The 20,926-nt window shown below is 46.5% G+C and overlaps 1 protein-coding gene across 1 annotated transcript in view; it reads left to right on the forward strand.

Annotated features, from left to right (window-relative positions):
* Window positions 1–20,926, forward strand: part of LOC149748825 (uncharacterized) — a 122,223-nt gene that overhangs the window by 52,230 nt on the left and 49,067 nt on the right. The window contains exon 3 of the mRNA XM_089915896.1: window positions 1–20,926. This exon is cut by the window's right edge and continues 49,067 nt beyond it. Coding sequence (XP_089772022.1) covers window positions 1–68 — 68 coding nt within the window. The 3' untranslated portion in view covers window positions 69–20,926.

Here is a 20,926-nt window from a genome sequence, read left to right on the forward strand (position 1 = left end):
AGGGAAGTGACGGGGGCCCAGCAATGTTAAGCAACTTGTCCAGGGTGATCCAGCCAGGAAGTGACTGAGAAAGGAGACCAGACCTCACATCCCTTCTGAATAAGGCCTCGGACGTCAGATAAATCCATGCTGTATTAAAATACGGTCTACTTGAGGTAATTGCAAACTAATCTGTGGGCTAGTTGGGCCAACATATGATGTGGTTTTAGACCTACCAGAGTTGGAATGAGGAAGGTGCTTGGCATGTGCATCACAAACTGTTCTAACAGCATGCAAACTTGTTTTTGACTTTACGTTCAGTTTTTTTAAAAGACTTTATTTTTTAAGAGCAGTTTTAGGTTTACAATAAAATTGAGGAGAAGGTACAGAGATTTCCCACATACCCCCTGCTCCCACACATGTATAGTCTCCTCCGTTATCAGCACCACTACCATCAGCATCACAGAATGGTACTTGTTACCAAGGATGCACCTACACTGACACGTCATAATTACCCATAGATCCATGGTTTACCTAAGGGTTCACGCTTGGTGCTGTACATTAATAGGTTTGGACAAAGGTATAATGACGTAAATCCATCACGGTAGTATCATACAGAGTACTTTGCCCTAAAAATCCTCTGGGCTCTGCCTATTCATCTCTTCCCCCTCTCCACACCTGGAAACCACTGATCTTTTTATCATCTCCATAGTTTTGCTTTTTTAGGTTCAGTTTTCTGAACGGGAGATGGTAGAGTTAAGTGGATTCATAATTGGTTGAGCAGTCACTGGGTTGATGTCTGTCAGCTAGGAGGGAGTTTCGAGGAGCATGTTAGCAGGACTTTGTCCTTGTTCTTACCCACTTCTATGTTTTTGGTGTGTTGATGTTGGAATTAATACTTAAAAAGCTCTCAGCAGGATGGGAGAGGGGCTGGAGAGGGGATTTCTGTGGAGGTTAGCAGAACTATGGGTGTAGAATGGACTCGTGGACACATGATTGAAAGCCTTGGGTGCCAGGGCTCCAAGAGAGGCCACAGAGTGGCCAGCTGGCCCTTCCTGAACAGAGGAAGAGGCTGATGAAGTGATGGTCTCCAGGACAGAGAGAGAAGCCCATATTCCCTTCCGAGACCCTCACGCCTGGCCCTAGGTACCGAGTGTCACCTGATGTCAACAGGAGGAGTTTCCTGTGTAACTAGCATGTCACACTGTTGGGCTTTTCACAAGTCACCTGTCCCTTCACCTGCCACAAGGCAGGTATAAACCCAAAACATCCCATACAGATGGTTGTCTAGCCCCATAAAATCTCCAACGAAGACTTTGCAACCTCTTCAGGGGATGCGATCAAATGTTGCTCACTTCCCTGCAGTGAGGCTGGTCCTCCTGGGGTCCAGCCTGACTTCTCACTGCTGCCGCCCCTTCTCTTCTGTCCTCAGAGGAGACAGGTGTACACTGCCATCTTCCCAGTCACTCTTCCTAGATTTGAAGGCTGATATGTAAGTCCCATCTCTCCTCTCACTCAAGTTCTTGCTGCCAAAGACGGAGCTCGGCCTTTGGAGGGTTTCACACCCCACTCAGGAGTGATTAACGCATCCCTTTCCCCATTGTGGAGAGGAAATGAGCAAAGCACTTCGTTCAAAAACAGGAGACAAAAATATGGAATTCAACCCCAGGCTCCAGTTTGGGTTTGCAAAGTGGAAAACAACACAGAGACATTTTCCAGGTTCTTTTACGTTATTCCCTCTATAATGTGTCCCAAAATATTTTCCAAGTGATTCATCTACAATCCAATAAGAACAAGGGCTGTTGCCGTTTGTATGAAAGGAGCAGAGGCGCATTCGTGAGCGATTTTATTTTATTAAGGGGAAATGGCACAGGTGTTTAGAGACCGGAGGCATCAAGGTCTGTGCCCAGGGCGTCTGCAGCTCCAGGCGGGGCAGCCGGCACCACTGCAGGTAGAAGAATAGACCGACCAAGAAGCACCCTGTGGCTACCGAAGGACAGGGCTGCCCGCTGTGGAGACTTTTAACTTCAGTGGCAGTTCTCCTGCCACTCAAAGATCTCTTCATAGCCTGCTAATTTAAAAAAAATTAGTATTAACAATAATAATTCACATTTGTAAGTGTTTACAGTGCTACCTTCTAGCCATCTCTGTCTTGATCCTGATTAGCACTCTAAGATTGGAACAGGTACTATAGTCTCCATTTTACAGATGAAAAAACTGAGGCTTTCAGGTGTTTACTACTTTGTCCAAGATTAAGAGGCTCCCCGTCTCTCATCCTCCCATTTCTGTATGTGGGTGTCCCCTTGTGAGTGTCAGGGATTTTGTGTTGCTTTCTGATTTGGGGGAGGAGGTGTGGGCGTCCCTAAAGGGCAGTGTTGCCGAGGGTCAGTCACTGAGAGAAGAGGAGCGTTGTTAGCCAGGAAACAGGAGTGGCCAGGAGGACCCCAGGGTGGCAGGGGAGAAGCTCTGGGCCCCACTCCTGTGAATACAGACTTGGAGGAGGCTGGGCATAGGGAAAGTTGCTGTCTCTGCATGGGCAGGCAGGGTCTAGGTCGTAAGCGTGAACTGGGAACCCCGAAGAGGGTCTGACTACCCACAAAAAGCCAGGTTCCTTGTTCCTTTCCCCTTTGTATTTCCAGGCTCTTAGAAAAGTCTTATTTAATCATTCCAGTCTCATTAGTTGTGTTTCTTGGCATGAAGGCAGCAGACCCATGTCCACAGCAAAGCATTATTTGAAAGGGGTGGTGACTGCCTCTGAGACTACCCTGCTGATGTCAGCATGATGAGTGAGACAGTGAGACACCCCAGGACAAGATGAAGCTTAGGTGACAAAGGTCAGGGGAGAAGGACCGCTGCCTTGCCTCACTGGAGAGCCTCCCTCCGCGGCCCTCACCAGAGGGTCAGGGTTTGAGGCCTTTTAAAGCTAAATTGTTCACAACCGTGTGAGTATACTTAACACTACTGAGCTGTACACTTAAAAGTGGTTAAGATGGTAAATTTTATGTTTTGTGTATTTTACCACAATAAAAAAATGAAAAATAACTAATTGTAATAATTGCTCGTAGTTCAGAAGTCAAACAACATACAGAGTGAAGTAAGAAAGAGAAAAACAAATACCGTATGCTAACACATAGATACGGAATCTAAAAAAAAAAAAAAAAAATTGGTTCTGAAGAACCTAGGGACAGGACAGGAATAAAGACGCAGACGTAGAGAATGTACTTGAGGACACGGGGAGGGGGAAGGGTAAGCTGGGACGAAGTGAGAGACTGGCATGGATTTATAAATACTACCAAATGTAAAACAGATAGCTAGTGGGAAGCAGCCCCATAGCACAGGGAGATCAGCTAGGTGCTTTGTGACCACCCAGAGGGGTGGGATAGGGAGGGTGGGAGGGAGACGCAAGAGGGAGGGGTTATGGGGATGTATGTATATGTATAGCTGATTCACTCTGTTATACAAAAAAAAAAAAGGGTCAAACTGTATTAAAAGGCTTATGACAATAGACAATAAATTTCTCTGCTCTAAACCCCCTTGTCCCACAGCCTCCCTTCCTAGAAACAATGGCTTTCGACTTTTCAGCTGTTTCTTCTGACATTTAGGTATCTCCATAGTTCTAAATTATATGTATGTATTGTTATAGTTTAATGCATTGGTTATATTATCTATTGACTATTTATGGTAATGAGGATTTAGTTCTCTCACACTGCCTTCCCCTCTGATTCTTACCCCTTATATAGTGTATTCAAATTTTACTTAAATCAATATTCAGGATTTACAATGTTACGCCTATTTGAATATTATTCACACCTGACTGTTATACTGTGGTTATGTTTCTTTTGTTTTTGTTTTTTTCCTGTTTTTGTTAATAACTGCCTCGTTTAGCTTAATTTTTTTGCTTTAATTTTCTTTGTGTCTACCGATAGCCTCTCAGAATAATTTTCCTCAAGGTCACTCTCATCAGGCAGTCGGTCAGTTCCAGTAGATTTCTCGGAAACTTTGCTCCCGGACACCTCTGTTCTGCCTTGTCTGGGGTAGCTTGTTCCCAGGCCTGCGGCTGTGTTATCCTGGGACCTCCCTCTGCTCTGATCCTGGGAATTCCCTTTGCCCTTCTGTGATTTACATTCCCTACTGCTAGGATCTTGCATCTTCTTTTTTGGTTTGCTCCATTGTTTTGTTGGAGCACATTCTCCAGGAGTTTTCTCGGGTTCGAAAGATGTGCAGTGGCCGAGGGCGTGGTGACCACAGTCTGTGGAATGGCACTGTACACTCTGGACCAGTGCCCTCTGCACCTGGTGCTCAGCAGTCCCCTCTCCCTCCTGTTTTCTGTAGCTCACATTGTCCTTTTTCTTATTCCTTCATCTTGCTGGAGGATTTTGAGTTTTAGGGAGGCCGGTTGGTGGTGGGGCCCTTGCACATGTCACACTAGTAGGTGGCAGAACTGTGACTTGGACCCAGATCCAGATCCAGGATCCTTGGACCCAGATCAAGGATCCAGGATCCTTGTAAGGATCAAGGCCATCACTGTCCTACAGCTTGCTTTGCCTGTCCTACAGCTCTGCGCATGCCCCTCTCCCCTTTTAAATTAACTATAGTCGATTTACCAAATTGTGTTATTTTCAGGCACAGCTTCAGATTCTTTTTCACTATAGGTTATGACGAGATATTGAATATATAGTTCCCTGAGCTATGCAGTAAATCCTTGTTGTTTACCTATTTTATATATATAGTGATGTATCTGTTAATCCTATACTCCTAATTTATCCCTCCCCCTGGCTCATGCCCCTTTGAATTGGCAGGAAGTCAGTGGAGGGATCCCCTCTACAACAGGCCTACTAGCCTTTGCCTGAAAGAATTCAGGCCTGAATCCCACAGGTAAAGGAGTAAAGAGCGTGGGAGAGAGAGTGAGGCTCCTCTGAAGTCCCTTGTAACTCAGTGGGTAAGAGCGTGTTGAGATGTTGAACAGAGCGGTAGGGCCTGTCTTCCTGCGGGCTGTCTCTGGGAGGACTTGCCCGGCCTGCTTTAAGGACGCTGCCTCCTCCTTACCGGCTTCCTTCTGTCCCTCTTTCAAGCCCCGCCTAGAGCATTGCTTTTCTTGGGATGTTTCCCAGGCCGAGTGCAAGCAAGATGGCAATGCATGCCAGGAGTCTTGCATGAATAAAAATCCACAGATAACTCCCAGGCCCGGCTTTAGCCATTCGTTTCAATCTTTCCTACCCACAAAACCTTTCCAGAGCTGCTAAATAGAACAAGACTGAATGATCTGTGTGTTCCCCCATTTCATCCCCTCTGCTCCCTCCTTCTGCTTCTGATTGAGGTACAAATGAGCAATGAAGTGACCCAAGTAAAGCCATTTAATATTCTGCTACAAAAAGATGGAAAAGCAAGAGGCTTCAGTCATCCGTAAATCTGATAATGAGGCTCAAAGCCACTGAAGGTGACTATTTACTCATTCATTCCTTCATTTACTTAGCAGTCTATTATTGATCTAGTAGAGTTCTAGGCATGATAAAAGCCCAGTGTCTTTCAATTTGAGGTATTTAAACTGTATTTAAAGCAAACTGACCCCTTGTGGCTTGTAATCACCCCGAGGATGTGAATCTCTGGTTGGTTTTGCCCATTCAGTATGGGGTCCTCAGGGTCCACGGTTTGGGCTGAAGGACAGGCAGTTGCTCAGAGCGAGAGCCCCATAAATGTTTGTTGTTGACAACGCTGGTGCTTGATCAATAAAGCTAGTACTGCCATTGTCATCAGGGAATAAATCTGTACTCACGTGTGTGAGAATTTCCCCCTGAATGTGCTCCTAAGTGTGCTCAATCCGATTCTTCATGGCTTCCAAGAGCTGGGGCATATGAAAAAGGCCTTGGCAATTTATTGCTGAGAAGTTGAGCAGAAAACAAGAAGTCACTGAATTAGTCCAGGCCTCGCTACCCCGCCCATGCCACCCCACAGCTGCTGGGGACCCTGGACCCCAGCTCAGCATCCCTCAGCTCTCGCTGGCGGGCCTTTAGTGTCCAGCTCAAATCTTGTCTCCCTGGGTGGAGGAGGAGCTGCACATGGGGATGGGAAGTCTGAATTGGAGCATGTGGGACTCAGAATGGTCATGAGCGAGTACATAAGAGGGCAGACCAGGAAAGGAAGGAGGAGTGGGGGGACGCTGCACCGGGACTCAGCAGGCCCTGGTCCTGGCCGCCAGGCACCGTTTGTGGACCGGCCTGAATTGGGAGCCAGGGAGCCACCGAGGCCCAGGGCTTGGGGCTCAGGACCCTCTCCCAGCCCCTTATATCTGGAGGTGCCTCTCACTTTGGCTCCTCTACATCCTAGGGGCCCAGACAGAAGGCAGCTGATGGCCAGGCCTTGGGGCTCCTGCTGACTCATCCCCGCTGGCTCACGGGCTGGGAGCTGCTGCCCTGGGAGGGCCTTCCAGTCCTGAGAACATCGCCTGACAAATCCTCTCACCTCCACGGCCAATACCAGTGCGTCCGGGATAGTCTGGGAAATATGATATTTAGTAATTTGTGTGTCTTCTCTCCACCCTTATCACAAGCTTCTCATGAGCGAGTCCAAAACACACCCCAGCCTGTGCCAGGTGTGCAGTAGGGGCTCTGTAAATGCTGCTCGAACTGAACAGTGGGCCACACTGTGTGATTATGCCTACATGGGCAGGGGACGGTGCTGGGAAGAGCATCTGAGACTAAGCCTCTGGGAAGGATGGACCTCTGTAGTTAGCGGTCTTCTCGCAAAGAGGGGATGATAGTAATAATAATAAGAGTAGTAGTAGAAGTAGTAGCAGTAGAAATAGCAAACGCTTAAGCCATGTGTGCCGGTCACCAGACCTAGTAGAAGACCTTCGTACATCGTCTGCTTGATTCTCACAACAACCCTATGAGGCAGGCATTCCTATTACTTCCATTTTACAGATGACGGCATGGAGACACCTGGCTTCCTGCTATGTATTCCTCAGGTCTCAGTTTGAATTCTCTTCCTCTGGGGGAGGCTGTAACCCTCTACCTCCTTATTGCTGCTTTTCTCGCTCTTCCTGGCCGTTTGTTCCCTGGCTCTGTGGGCTCTGTCAGGGCAGGGCTCTGCCTGTCTTGCTCACATGGAGCCCCTGGTGCCTGGCACGCAGGTGGTATGGAGTAGACGCTCAATGAATGTTTTTGGATGAATGAACGAACACATTCTGAGAGCATCACTTGTGGTCCATGAAGCACTCTGTCAATCAGTATTCAGGGAGGGGGGTCTTTCCTCTGCGTCTCCCCGCAGTGCCCACTGAGTAGAGAGGTGTCCCGGAAACCAGCCCCTCTACTTAACGTATATTTATTGAGCACCTACTATGTGCCCAGGTCTCTACTAAGTGACAGGGAAGGAGCCCGCGACCACAAGGAGTTTCCAGTTTCTTCTGCCAAGAAATCCCTTCATTTGAATTTCTCCTAAAGCTCTCCTGTGCTTTTGGTCAATCACTCTTGCTTTGCCATCTGGGAGTTCTTGGAAGGGGCGAACAGGCGCCGTGCTCTGGAACCTTCTCGACTTCACAGAGCCCTGCCATGCCCAGGATCGCTCAGGTAGACCAACTGAGATGATTCGATTATGTGCTTTAATGCTGGGATCTTTTGCTCCCTCCATTTGAGGACATGAGCGTTTTTGCAAATTCTGAAGACTGCAGGTTTTCCGTTCAGCCTGTGGTGGGCCGAGGACGCCTTGGTGGTGCTGGTATCTCTCCGCGTATCTTCTCACAACTCTCCTCCCCTCTCCCTGCCCAGCCACTGCCTTTTACCTGATTTAATTTTCACACCTTATTCAGTGGCTCCTCCTGAAACTCATCTGCATCTCTTCCCTCTGGCCTGTGGGTCTTCCCCCCATGTTCCAAGCCTTTCTCCCGCCCTGGGGCATTTTTGCAGACAATGCAAAGGGTGTTCTGAAGGGCTTGTGCTCTTGAGAGCACGAGTGTGTGTTTGGGGCGTGTGCATCACACACCCACCCAGGCACGACAGTGTGTACAACTCGGATTCTCGCCTCCAACCACTCTGACCTCCTGCTGCGTACCCCTGGGATGCTGGCAGAACTAGGCGTGGGCATCCAGCACATTCCACACTTTGCCTGGCGCTTCTGAACTGAGCAGCAGAGAGCTGTTGAGGAGGACCCTGAGGGGCAGCTCAGAGGTAGTCCAGGTGGTGTCCTGCTGCAGCTGGAAGATGCAGCCCCCTTTTCATTTTCTGGGAGGCGACCGTAGGAAAACAGAGTATGAATGGCCATAATTTACTGGGCTCCTGGGTAAATTTGTATTTCATTCTGATTATTGAGTGTGTCTCCTAATTGCAGCTATAAAAAGGTGTAGACCCTCTTCCTCATGAAAGCCTGGTACTGGCTGATTGTTGTTTAATGAGTTGATGCCAGTGGTCGAGGGGTGAGTTTGGAACTGCAATTACAACTCCTGTTATTTCAGGGAGATTGCTGAATTAATTAGTGGGATGATAGGATTCCTCATTGTCGACGTCTTAAGAACCCACAGTGATAACTTGAAAATGGGCTGTGACAATGCGGGTTGGTGATGGATTTGTCTTCTCTCCTGGGCGAGGCTGGACTTCAGGAGGACGGAGTCCTCCCTTTTCTCTTCCCCTTCTAGGGCGCGCTGGGAGTGTGGAGAAGCAGGTGCTACTGACCTGGGGGGAGTGTTGAGTGGCCAGGGGTGGTGGAGGAAGCAGGGAGGGATCACACACCTGTGCTTAGCTTTCTTATATCCTGGCCTGGTGGAGACCAAAGGTTACATGAGACAAGAGAATAAAGAGAGAAAAGAAAGGGTCCAGCCAAGAACGTGCAGTGTTTACTTGAAGATCATTGAGGAGGAACACTGCTTACAGCTCTGATGGTCATGGACAGCCCCTCTGGCCAGGGGCAAGTGGTGGTGCCTCCTGAGAAGCAGGCCCAAGTGATGACAAGGTCAAGGTCATGCAAGGGGCTCTTGGAGGTGGATGGATGGAGCCTCATGAGCCTGTGTTCCCAAGACCCCTCTGTGACCACCAGTCTGTGCTGGGCCAGTGACAATGCTGGCTGTTGTTTGGCCTGGGTGGCCTTTAGCCGCCCGCTAAAGGTCTCCCCTTAACTCCTGCTGGGCGTCCAGATTGCTTGTATTGGGCGAGGAGGGACCTGGAAGGATCCTGCTCGCTCTCCCCTAAGCTTGGCCTCTCCTTCTCTTTCTCGTCATCCTTCCCCTCTCCCCAGGAGCCACCAGAAGCATCTTCACTCTGGATATAAAAGAGAAATATTGCACTTTAGCTTCAGCCAGAGAAGTGGTAATGAGAATATAGGAGAAACTGTTTATCCAGGTAGTTAATATTTGAATAATCCTGAAGGTCATGCGGCGTCTTTCTTTCAAAGAGAGATTTCTCCGCTGGCCGGGGCTGTGTGCATGGAAAGTGGGGCAGGGTGCAGCTCTGTCCCGAATTCTCTGCCTTGTGGAGTTGGAGTCTGTTGGTTTCTGTAGCCTAGAGACAGCAGCAGGCGCCTGGGATGGAGGGGGCCAGGCGGGCTTCAGATAGGTGGGTAGGCTGTGGCCTGAGAGGAGAGAGGGAGGGTTGGGTCCTGTGAAGCACAAAATGGAATGATGGAGAGCTCTTGGTTCAGAAGGACCTTCTTACTTCCTGTTCTGAAGACAGCTGCCCAATGAAGGGTGTTGGGAGCCCCTTCCGGACACCATCTCTTGGGTGTTCATCTCCCCCTTTCCCCAACCAGCACCCCACCCTGTTTTTCCAGGGCTCGGTGTCCTCCAGGGGACAGAGGGCCTGGGGAGTTTGTCGGAAGGCAGATCATTAACATTTAATGGGACATTTCCTGTCAGACAGGGGGATTGTAAAATACAACTAATTTAGAGAGCTAGGGGATCACAGAGTCATTTTGCCTGTCGGCTAGGAAAGGCCAGACGTGAAATTATGTCAGTCCCTGCCTCCCCCTCTCTAGCCCTTCCCAACCGCACTACTGGGCTGCAGCTGATCTGGCCCAGAGCACCTGCTGGACGGAGCCCGTCCCCGCTGGTGACCAGGTGTGCAGCCGTGGCCAACTGGTGGACTGGTATGTACTTAGCAAGGCTGAGAGCTTCATGAGGAGGCGTGATGCTGGAGCAGGGTCCAGGTGGCCACGAGCCCCTGCGCGGTGCACAGGCTTCTCGGCTCCAGCCCAGGGGGCCGCGGCCCAGACATTCTTTTGATCTCTTGGAGTCCCTGCAGCAGGTTATCCAGAGGCTTAATCCGTCACGGTCCTGTCCTCTGGGCAGAGTGAATTCAACAGTTGAAGGAAGTGAGGCGGAAAAGGGGTGGTGGCAGTATGCGAGTGTGTGTGTGTGTGTGTGTGTGTGTGCGTGCGCGCGCGCGCGTGCACGCACAGGGCAAAGAAACAGACAGAGACAAAGGGAGAGACACGGGGCAGATAGGGAGATGGGGGCAGGAGAAGGGGAGCCACAAGGCCGGGGGCAGGGAGACAGAAGGGCACCAGTTGTCTTCCCGAGGGCAGGGACATTTGGTTCATTAGCTGTGAGTCTGCTCTCACGGGAGACAGGAAATGAGAACATGAAGGGACAGAAGTGGGCACAGCCCAGGGGCAACAAAGGGGAGGCCTGATGTTATAACAGCAGCAGGATTCTCTGGGCTCTCTGGTCTGCTCCCCCACTCTTAGATTGAGGACGTGCTGAATTAATACTCCCCAAGAAGCTGGAGAGAGGATGTGTGTAGAGTTGCCCTTAGGCATGTGATGGAACCAGCTCTAGACAAGGACTCTATTCATCTAAAATTATTAAAACAGAGACTTCCCTGGCAGTCCAGTGGTTAAGAGTCCACACTTCCACTGCAGGGGGCATGGGTTTGATCCCTGACTGGGGAACTAAGATCCCACATGCTGGGTGGCAAAAAAAAAAATAAAAAAACCCAAAAATTAAATTATTGAAACAGCAAGTTACTTTACCAGCAAAATGGGTTTATTTGGCAACAGCAAAGAATTGCAACTCAGAATGTGCAGCCTATGGGGAACCACAGGCATGTCCAGAGAATAAAGGAAGGGAACCTACATTTATCGGGAAAGGGGGGAGGTGGGAGGGGCTGTTCTAAATGAAAGTTCATTGGATGGAAGTAGGAGTTCAGGGCAGTGATGGCTTCTCATTGGCTGGGCTGTTGCTGAGCGAGGAGAAACCTTTCCTTTGGAGGGTAAAGTAGTTGCATCTCATGTTTGGGAGTGCATGGTACCTGTGGAGCATGCAGTTGACCTGAGTAGCAGGGTTTGAGAGCGCCCCCTTCTGGCATCCTGACTCCGTTTTAAATGAGGTTTCCATTTATTAATTTTCACAGGTCCAAAAGGCTCTGCCACTTACAAAATGCATGACCTCTCTGAGGTCACATAAAAATGAGGATGCTTTTGCCAGCCTCACAGGGTTGTCGTGGGTGTTAATGAGACAACGTGGCTAGAGCTTCTAGGACATACAGACACCTAGGAAGCCACGCCAGCCACCTTCCCTTCTCTGAAAGATGCCTAACGCAGTGTCAGACACATGCCTGGCTCTCAGTACAGCTATTTTCATCAGATTCTTAATCCGGGAAGCGCTCAGCAGCTGTCCCTCAGCCCTGGAACCTAATGTTACTGTCAGGGCTCTTGGCCTCCTTAATCAATAGAAACTGATAGGCGGCTAGACAAGAAATTCAGGCAAGGCTTTTCTGGGGCCCCTGCTGCAACTAGAGGGTGCGAGAACAAGTAACAGGTTCCCTTGCTCACTCGCTTGCTTCCACGGTGGGGACGGTGAGATGAGCTGATTCCTTATATGGGGTGAGCGTAGGGGTGTGTCCAGGGGTGGCTTAGGTGGTCTGCCCACCCCTTAGGTGATGCTGTGTGCAGGGGCATGCGCAGTACCCTGCTTTTGCTCCTGGCTCTTCAAAAGTGGCAGTTGGCTTTGTGGTCTTTTTGTGTCTTGTCCATAATTTGCCGCAACTGTGCATGCGTGCAGTTATTTTTAGTCCCTTAGAGTTTCTTTGTATTTTGTTGCTTGAGGAGACATTTGTCCAGGTGCAAGCATTGCAGCAAAGGGTTCCAGGTCCCAGCCTGTCTTACTGGGAGTGGGCAGGGCTAAGGGGTGGGCTGGGCCAAGGAGGCCAGAGGATCCTGGTACTGCCCTGCTGTGTATTCCTTCCTTTCTTGCATGGCTCCAGCTTGACCCATCTCTGTAGAGCCTCAGAGCGGGAGGTGGAGAGGGTTCTTAATGCCACCAGTTCCACGGGCTGGGTTTGAGCTGTGTCACTAACCGGCTAGTGGAAGTTCCAGGTTATGTACTCCACCCAGAGCCGGGTAGGGGATCCTGTGGGCAGTGCTGTTCTTTCCTCACGTCTGAGTGACCCTCTCTACCCCAGCCCCACCGTGAGTGCCTAGGAGGGCTCAGAGACAGACCCCTCCCTGAAGATAACAGCCCAAGCAGCATTAATTGAACACCCACTGTGTGCCACGACCTGTCCTGGCACTGAGGATTTAGAAGTGGATATGGTCAGCATGATGGTACTCTTGTGGCGCGGGGGTGACCAGTGGTAAATAAATCTTATCAGAGCGTGATGCAACACTGTTTACAATAGTCAAGACATGGAAGCAGCCTAAAGGCCCATCCACAGATGAATGGAGAAAGAAGATGTGGTGCATATACACAATGGAATACTACTCAATCATTAAAAAGCATGAAAGAATGCCATTTGCAGCAACATGGATGGACCTGGAGATTATCATACTAAGTGAAGTAAGCCAGACAGAGACAGATAAATATCATGGGGTATCGCTTATATGTGGAATCTAAACAAATGGTACAAATGAACTTATCTACAAAACAGAAATAGACTCACAGACATAGAGAACAAACTTATGGTTACCAAAGGGGAAAGGGGGGAGGCATAAATTAGGAGTTTGGGATTAACAGATATAGACTACTATATATAAAATAGATAATCAACAAGGATGATATAGCACAGAGAACTCTACTCAATATCTTGTAATACTCTATAAGGGAAAAGAATCTGAAAAAAAATACATATATATATGAAACGGAATCACTTTGCTGCACACCTGAATCTAACACAACATTGTAAATCACCTATAGTTCAATAAAAAAAAAAAAGACAGTCCTGAGATGGATGAGGGGTTAGGGTGCAGGATGATGAGGAGCGACGAGCTAAGCGAGAGACATTTACTGACATTTACTCAGACCTGAAAGGTAAGACAGAGGTGAGGGTAGAACCTCCAGGGCAGGGGAACTAGGCGGGAGCAGAGTCCCCTAGGTGGGTCATGCTTGGTGTCCTCGAGAGACAGAGGATGGCAGAGTGGGTGGCTCGTGGCCGACAAAGGGGAGGGTGTGTGGGGAGGCCAGAGTGCCAGCAGGCTCTTTGGGCCTGGGAAGAATTTGGATTGCATTCTAAACAGAGATGGGAAGGCACTGGAGGAGTTTTAAGCAGGGAAGAGACATAATCTGATTTATATTTGCGAAAAGTAATTCTGACTGCTCTTTAAGAATAAATTAGAGGGGAGGAAAAGTTAAGAGGCGATGGGTAGCGGTAGGCTGGGTGAGAGCTGATGGAGGCTTGAACAGAGTGGCCCTCGCAAGAGCAGACGCCTGTTGGGCACATTCCAGATACGTGTGCTGTCTTTTTTTTTTTTATGAAGGTACACTTTACATACAATAAAATTTGCCCTGTTTAGTGTAAAGTTCTGGGAGTTTGGACAACCGAATGTCATTGTGTGGCCGCCACCACGGTCAAGATATGGAACATTGCATCACCTGCCAAACTCCCCTGTGCCCCTTGGGTCATCCGTTCCCCTGTCTTCCATCCCTGGCAATCACTGATCTTCTTTTTGTCCCATAGGTTTGCCTTTTCTACAGAGTCACATAAATGAAATCATATGGTATATAGCGGATGGAGTCTTAGCATAATGCATTCTTTCACTTAGCATCGCGCATTCGAGAATCATCCATGTTGCCATATATCTAAAGAGTTCACTGTCCTTTTTACAGCTGGATAGTATTCCATTCTACGGAAATAACAGTTTCTATATTCATTCACCACTTGAAGGACATTTGGGTTGTTTTCAGTTTTGGGCAATTTCAAGTAAGCTCAGCTGAGTGTGAACATTGGCGTACATGTGTTTACGTGAACCTGTTTTCATTTCACTTGGGTAAATACAAGGAGTGGGATTGCTGGGTCATCTGCTTAGTGTATGTTTGACTTTATAAGGAACTGCCAACCTGTTTTTCAGAGTGGCTGTACCATTTTGCATTCTCACTGGCAATGTATGTGAGTTCCAGTTTCTCTGAATTCTCACCAGCATTTGATATTGTCCTTAAATTTTTTTCCACTCTGATAGGTATATAGCGGTATCTCATTGTGGTTTTAATTTGCATTTCCCTGATGATAAAAGATGTAAGTATCTTTTCATCGGTTTATTTTCAATCACTATATCTTCTTGGGTCAAATATCTGTTTAAGTCTTTCATACATTCCTGTATTCTTGTTTTTTTGGGTTTTTTTGAACTTTGAGAGTTCCTTATATATTCTGGATACAAGTCCTTTTTCAGATATGTGATTTGCAAGAATTTTCTCCCAGTCTGTGATTTCTCTTTCCCTCTCTCTCTCTCTGTCTCTGTGTCTTTCTCACTTTCTCTCCCTTTTAAATCACAAAACCAGGGGCTTCCCTGGTGGCACACTGGTTAAGAATCCGCCTGCCAATGCAGGGGACAAGGGTTCAAGCCCTGGTCCGGGAAGATCCCACATGCCACGGAGCAACTAAGCCCGTGTGCCACAACTACTGAGCCTGCACCCTAGAGCCCGCGAGCCACAACTACTGAAGCCCGCATGCCACAACTACTGAAGCCCGCGCACCTAGAGTCCGTGCTCCGCAACAAGAGAAGCCACCGCAGTGAGAAGCCCGTGTACCGCAACAAAGAGTAGCCCCAGCTCGCTGCAACTAGAGAAAGCCCACGCGCAGCAACGAAGACCCAGTGCAGCCAAAAATAAATTAATTAATTAAATCACAAAACCAAGTATATTTATGAAAACAGAACCAAGACTGAAGACTAAATATATAATTTTAAAAATTAGAGACCACGTCTCTGTTGTCATTCAGGGAATAGTTCCAGAAGACCACTTCTTCTTCTTGAGATTCTTCGAGAATCCTATCTTGACGGTCTAAATTTTGTTGTTTCTGTTTTTTAAAATTGTAGTGAAATACATGTGACATAATTTTTACCATCTTAAACTTTTTAAAGTGTACAGTACAGTAGCATTAAGTACATTCACTTTTTTGCGCAACCAATCTCTAGAACCCTTTTCATCTTTGAAAACTGAAATTCTGTACCAATTAAATAACAGCTCCCCATCCCCTGGCAACCACCTTTCTACTTTCTGTCTTTATGAATCTGACTACTCATTAAGTAGAATCGTACGGTATTTATCCTTTTGTAACTTAGGATAAGTTTATCCTTAGTTTAAGGATAAGGCTTATTTCACTTAGCATAGTGCCCTCAAGGTTCATCCATCTTGTGGTATGTATCAGAATTTCCTTCCTTTTCAAGGCTGAATAATATTCCATTGTGTGTGTAGACAACATTTTGTTTATCCATTCATCCGTTCATGGATACGTGGATTGCTTCCACCTTTTGGCTATTGTGAATAATGCTGCTGTAAAACTGATATCCCAAATATCTCTTTGGGACCCTGCTTTTACTCCTTTTGGATTCTTTTTATTCTGTTGACAGTGCTTTTTGAAGAGCAGAAATTCTTAATTGTGATTTAAAAATTTCTCAATTTTTTCTTTTATGGTTTGTGCTCTTGGTATCGTATCTATGTACTCATCACCTAATCCAAGGTCACAAATAGTTTCTCCTATGTTTTCCTCTCAAAGTTCAGTTTATGATCCATTTTGAGGTATTTTTTAATATAGTGAGAGGTTTGAGTTAAGGTTCTGTTTTTTTTTGTTTTTTTGCAAACAGTTGTTTTTTTACAGTTGTTTCAGCACCACTTATTGAAAAGATATCCGTCTTCCATTGAATTACTTTTGCATTAGATGTGTTTTTTTTTAATTAAAAATTTGTTTAGTCCTAGATTTGTTGCATTTTTATTATGTGGCAGAGACTGTTTTCTTTCTTTCTTTTTTGTTATCTATCATTGTTTTGTTGTTGTTGTTGATGATGAGGTATAGTTGATTTACAGTATATGCTTCAGGTGTACGACACAGTGATTCACAGTTTTTAAAGGTCATACTCCATTTATAGTTATTATGATGTATTGGCTATATTCCCTGTGCTATACAAAGTATGCTTGTAGCTTATTTTATATGTAGTAGTTTATACCTCTTAATCCCCTACCCCTATCTTGCCCCTCCCACTGTCCTCTCCCCACTGGTAACCATAGTTTGTTCTCTATATCTGTGAGTCTGTTTCTTTTTTGTTATATTCATTAGTTTGTTTTATTTTTTAAAGTCCACGTATAAGTGATATCATACAGTATTTGTCTTTCTCTGTCTGACTTATTTTACTAAGCATAATACCCTCCAGATCCATCCATGTTGTTGCAGATGGCAAAATTTCCTTTTTTTGTGGCTGAGTAATATTCCATAGCATATGTGTATCACATCTTCTTTATCCATTCATCTGTTGATGGACACTTAGGTTGCTTCCATGTCTTGGCTATTGTAAATAATGCTGCTGTGAACATTGGGGTGTGTATATCTTTTTAAATAAATGTTTTCATTTTCTTTGGGTATATACCCAGGGGTGGAATTGCTGGATCATATGGTAGTTCTAGGGCTTCCCTGGTGGTGCAGTGGTTGAGAGTCCGCCTGCCAGTGCAGGGGACACGGGTTCGTGCCCCGGTCCGGGAAGATCCCACATGCCGCAGAGCGGCTGGGCCCGTGAGCCATGGCCGCTGAGCCTGCGCGTCCGGAGCCTGTGCTCCGCAATGGGAGAGGCCACAACAATGAGAGGCCCAAATACCGCAAAAAAAAAAAAAACATATGGTAGTTCTATTTTTAGTCTTTTGAGGAACCTCCATACTGTTTTCCACAGTGACTGCACGAATTTACATTCCCACCAACAGTGTATCAGGGTTCTTTTTTCACCACATCCTCACCATCACTTGTTTTTTGTGGTCTTTTTGATGATAGCCATTTTGACAGGTGTGAGGTGATATCTCATTGTGATTTTGATTTGCATTTTTCTGATGATTAACAATGTTGAACATCTTTTCCATCTGTGTGTCTTCTTTGGAAAAATGGCTATTCAGGTCTTCTACCCATTTTTTAATCAGGTTGTTTAATTTTTTGATGTTGAGTAGTAAGAGCTGTTTGTATATTTTGGATATTAACTCCTTATCAGTCATATCATTTGCAAAAATTTTCTCCCATTCAGTAGGTTGTCTTTTCATTTTGTTGATGGTTTCCTTTGCTGTGCAAAGGCTTTTGAGTTTAATTAGGTCCATTTGTTTACTTTTGGTTTTGTTTCCTTTGCCTTAGGAGACAGATCCAAAAAAATATTGCTAGGATTTATATCAGAATGTTCTGCCTATGTTTTCTTCTATGAGTTTTACAGTTTCTAGTCTTCATTTAGGCCTTTAATCCATTTTGAGTTTACTTTTGTATATGGTGTGAGAAAATGTTCTAATTTTATTCTTTTATATGTAGCTGTCCAGTTTTCCCAGCACCACTTATTGGAGAGAGTGTCTTTTCTCCGTTGTATATTCTTACCTCGTTTGCCATAGATTAATTGACCATAAGTGCATGGGTTTATTTCTGAGCTCTCTGTTCTCTTCCATTGATCTATGTGTCTGTTTTTGTGCCAGTACCATATACTGTTTTGATTACTGTAGCTTTGTATTATAGTCTGAAGTTAGGGAGCATGATACCTTTAGCTCTGTTTTTCTTTCTCAAGATTGTTTTGGCTATTCAGTTTTTTTTGTGTGTTTCCGTACAAATTTTAAAACTATTTCTTCTAGTTCTTTGAAAAATGTCATTGGTATTTTGATAGGGATGGCATTGAATCTGTAGATTGCCTTGGGTAGTATGGTCATTTTAACGATATTAATTCTTCCAATCCATGAACACATTATATCTTTCCATTGGTTTGTGTCATCTTCAGTTTCTTACATCAGTGTCTCATAGTTTTCTGAGTACAGGTCTTTTACCTCCTTAGGTAGGTTTATTCCTAGGTATTTTATTCTTCTTGGTGTGATTGTAAATGGGATTGTTTCCTTAATTTCTCTTTCTGATAGTTCATTGCATTAGAAATGTTTTTGAGATAGGATTGACAGGACTTGTCTTTGGATGTGGAACATGAGGGAGAAGGAGGAATTAAGTGTGACTGTGAGTTTTGGCTCAATTAACTCGTTGGATCAGGGTGCCACTTTCTAAGATGGGGTACCCTTGGAGAGAACAAGTTTGGGAACTGGAAGTTTAGAGTTATATTTTGGAGGTCCCCATAGGCCTGAGAGCATTAGGCAAGGAGACAGCTGGACATATAAGTCTGAAGTTCAGGGCAGAGGTGAGGGCTGGAGACAAACATTTTACAAGTCATTGGCACGTAGAAACAGACAGGTAAGCTGACACTTAAGAGTGCTATGTGCTGAATTCAGAGGTAGAGGTGTGTGTAAGGTGCAGCAGAGCCCTGGGGCAGGAGTATAGGGTGGAGCAGGGAAAGGCCTTGGAGGACCTCAAGTCAGTGGGTCTTAAAGGTGAGCAGGAGTTTGCCAAGAGAGGATCTGGGGAGTGAAATTTCAGGGGAAGGATCAGAATGTGCACAGGCTTTAGGGCATGAAGTGTAGGGTGTTCAGAAAACTTCAGAGTTTGGAGCAGCTGCAGAAAAGGTGCATGGGTAGGAGGATTGATGGGAGTCTGGAAGAAGACAAGGCCAGTTCAGGAAGGGCCTTTACATAGAGAGAGCAGCTTGGACTTTCTCGTGTATATATCAGGGGAATCAATGGCAAACTTCCTGTGAGGGAGGGGCCCTCCCTTCTTCCTTCAGATGTTTATTTGAGGTAAATGACCAGGGCCACAGTGTGAATTAGAGGCCATGAAACAGGAATCAGGAAGGTCAGTGAGGAGGCACATGTACATTGCGAGATGCAGAGTGTCTGAACTTGGCAGTGGCTGGAGGGATAGAGAGTTAGAGGTGATGGTGAGACATTCAGGATGAGTACCCTCTACTCCTAGTCTCCCCTCCCTCAGCGCCACCAGCAAGGCTGCCCTTCCTGTGACCTGTAGAGTGTGCTTGTCCCCAGGGATCCCCTGATTAGATCAAACCCCACAATTTAGATGAATATCTCTGTGCTTCGGCCTCCCCCAAACCTGATGTGCAGGTGCTCCTGAGATACCTGCAGCTCCTCTTCTGCCCAGGCATGGGGGTGATGGGGGTCCAGACACAGGCCTTCAGTGGACTGGCATCAGGTCTGAGCTTTCATCTGTCGGCCTAATCAGACCCCGTCTGTCCTGACAGGAATACAGATGTGATGCTCCTTTCTCACTCTGTCTGAAATTGCTTCATAATAACAGTAGGAGTTAGAGAGGCATTATTATTGATTAAACAATTGAGGTGATTTGTCTTTACAAAGCTGAAAATATAGAGGTGTCTCTTTCTGCCTCTGTATACATTATGCATGCTTATTTATTGGAGGCAACAGTCTCTGCCTGTAATCAAGCTGATGTTTATGGTGGGGCTGCTTTATAATGCCAGGCTGAGATGATATAATGGGAATTGGACTGAAAAGAAGCCTAATGTAACAACACTGGCAATCAGGGGTGAGAGGCCCCCCGGGGAAGGCAGCGCGGGCCAGGCAGGGGTGGTTGGAGGGAAACAACCACGCAGCCGTTTTGACATGGAGAAAAGGTTCTTAGAATGTCGCTTGTAATTTGTATTATAAGACTATAAGGGGAGAAGAACCTGGGCTTTGGATCAGACGGCTCAAGGTTTGAATCCTAGCTCTCTGCCATTTATTGCCTGTGTCACCTGGGAGAAATTACTTCAAGTCTCTGACACCCAAAATAGGGATAATGATACCTAATGAGATGGCAGATGTGAATTGCCTAGCGCAGTATCAGACATATGTAGTTATTATTATCTTGATCGCTCCAGAAGGGGGTTCTAGGTAGGGCTGGGTGTGCTAAGGCGCTTGGGCTGGGAGTTTGTGTAGCAAGCAAGTCAAGAGCTCTTCAGGCCCAGCCCATTCATCCTAGACCCTGTTTGCAAGTGTCAGGGAGCAAATTTGCCACCCCAAAGTGTCTCTTTGGCACAAGGATTCATTTAGGCTTGAATATTTTTAAGGCCCAAGAGACTCAGGAAGAATCTCGGACCTTCCCCCAACTGCCTAACAGAATGTAGGTAGAGGACCTGTTCCGGGACAGGAGCTATCAGCATAGATCACTATAGTATGAACTATAGTGTAGGTGGGGGTGGGGTGGGGGGGAACCCAGCAAAGTCTGTTTCTTAAAATTCCTCTCTGTGACCTACTGTCTCTGCCAAACATTTACCAAACATTTGCTTTTCCCTGTCGATGTGAATTCCCTTCCTCCCCTTTGAGGTCCCAAACCACTACCCCCAACATCCTCTTTTGTCATTATCTGAAGACGGTATTTAAGGTGAGGGTTTCAGCCATTTTGGTGAGTCACTCAGTTTTCCTGGGTCTCTCCCATGTATGCATGTTATTAAACTTTGATTTGATTTTTCTCCTATTAATGTCTCATGTCAATTTGATTCTTAGACCAACCAGAGGAAACGAGAAGGGTAGGGGAAAATGTCTTTTCCTGAGGCTGGCCGGGCCAAGGCTCGGATGGGCAGATACGCCTAACGTTGTAGTGTCTTGGATTACCTGTCCAGGTACTGGGAAAGTCTTCATAGGGAGGGAGGCTGCTGAGCTGCCTTTCGAATTGAGTGAGAGGAGCGGGGCCTTGTTGGA

Source organism: Delphinapterus leucas, chromosome 7, assembly GCF_059928025.1.
Source record: "Delphinapterus leucas isolate spDelLeu-1000000601 "Yukka" chromosome 7, BTC_Dleu_Yukka2, whole genome shotgun sequence".
Lineage (NCBI taxonomy): Eukaryota > Metazoa > Chordata > Mammalia > Artiodactyla > Monodontidae > Delphinapterus > Delphinapterus leucas.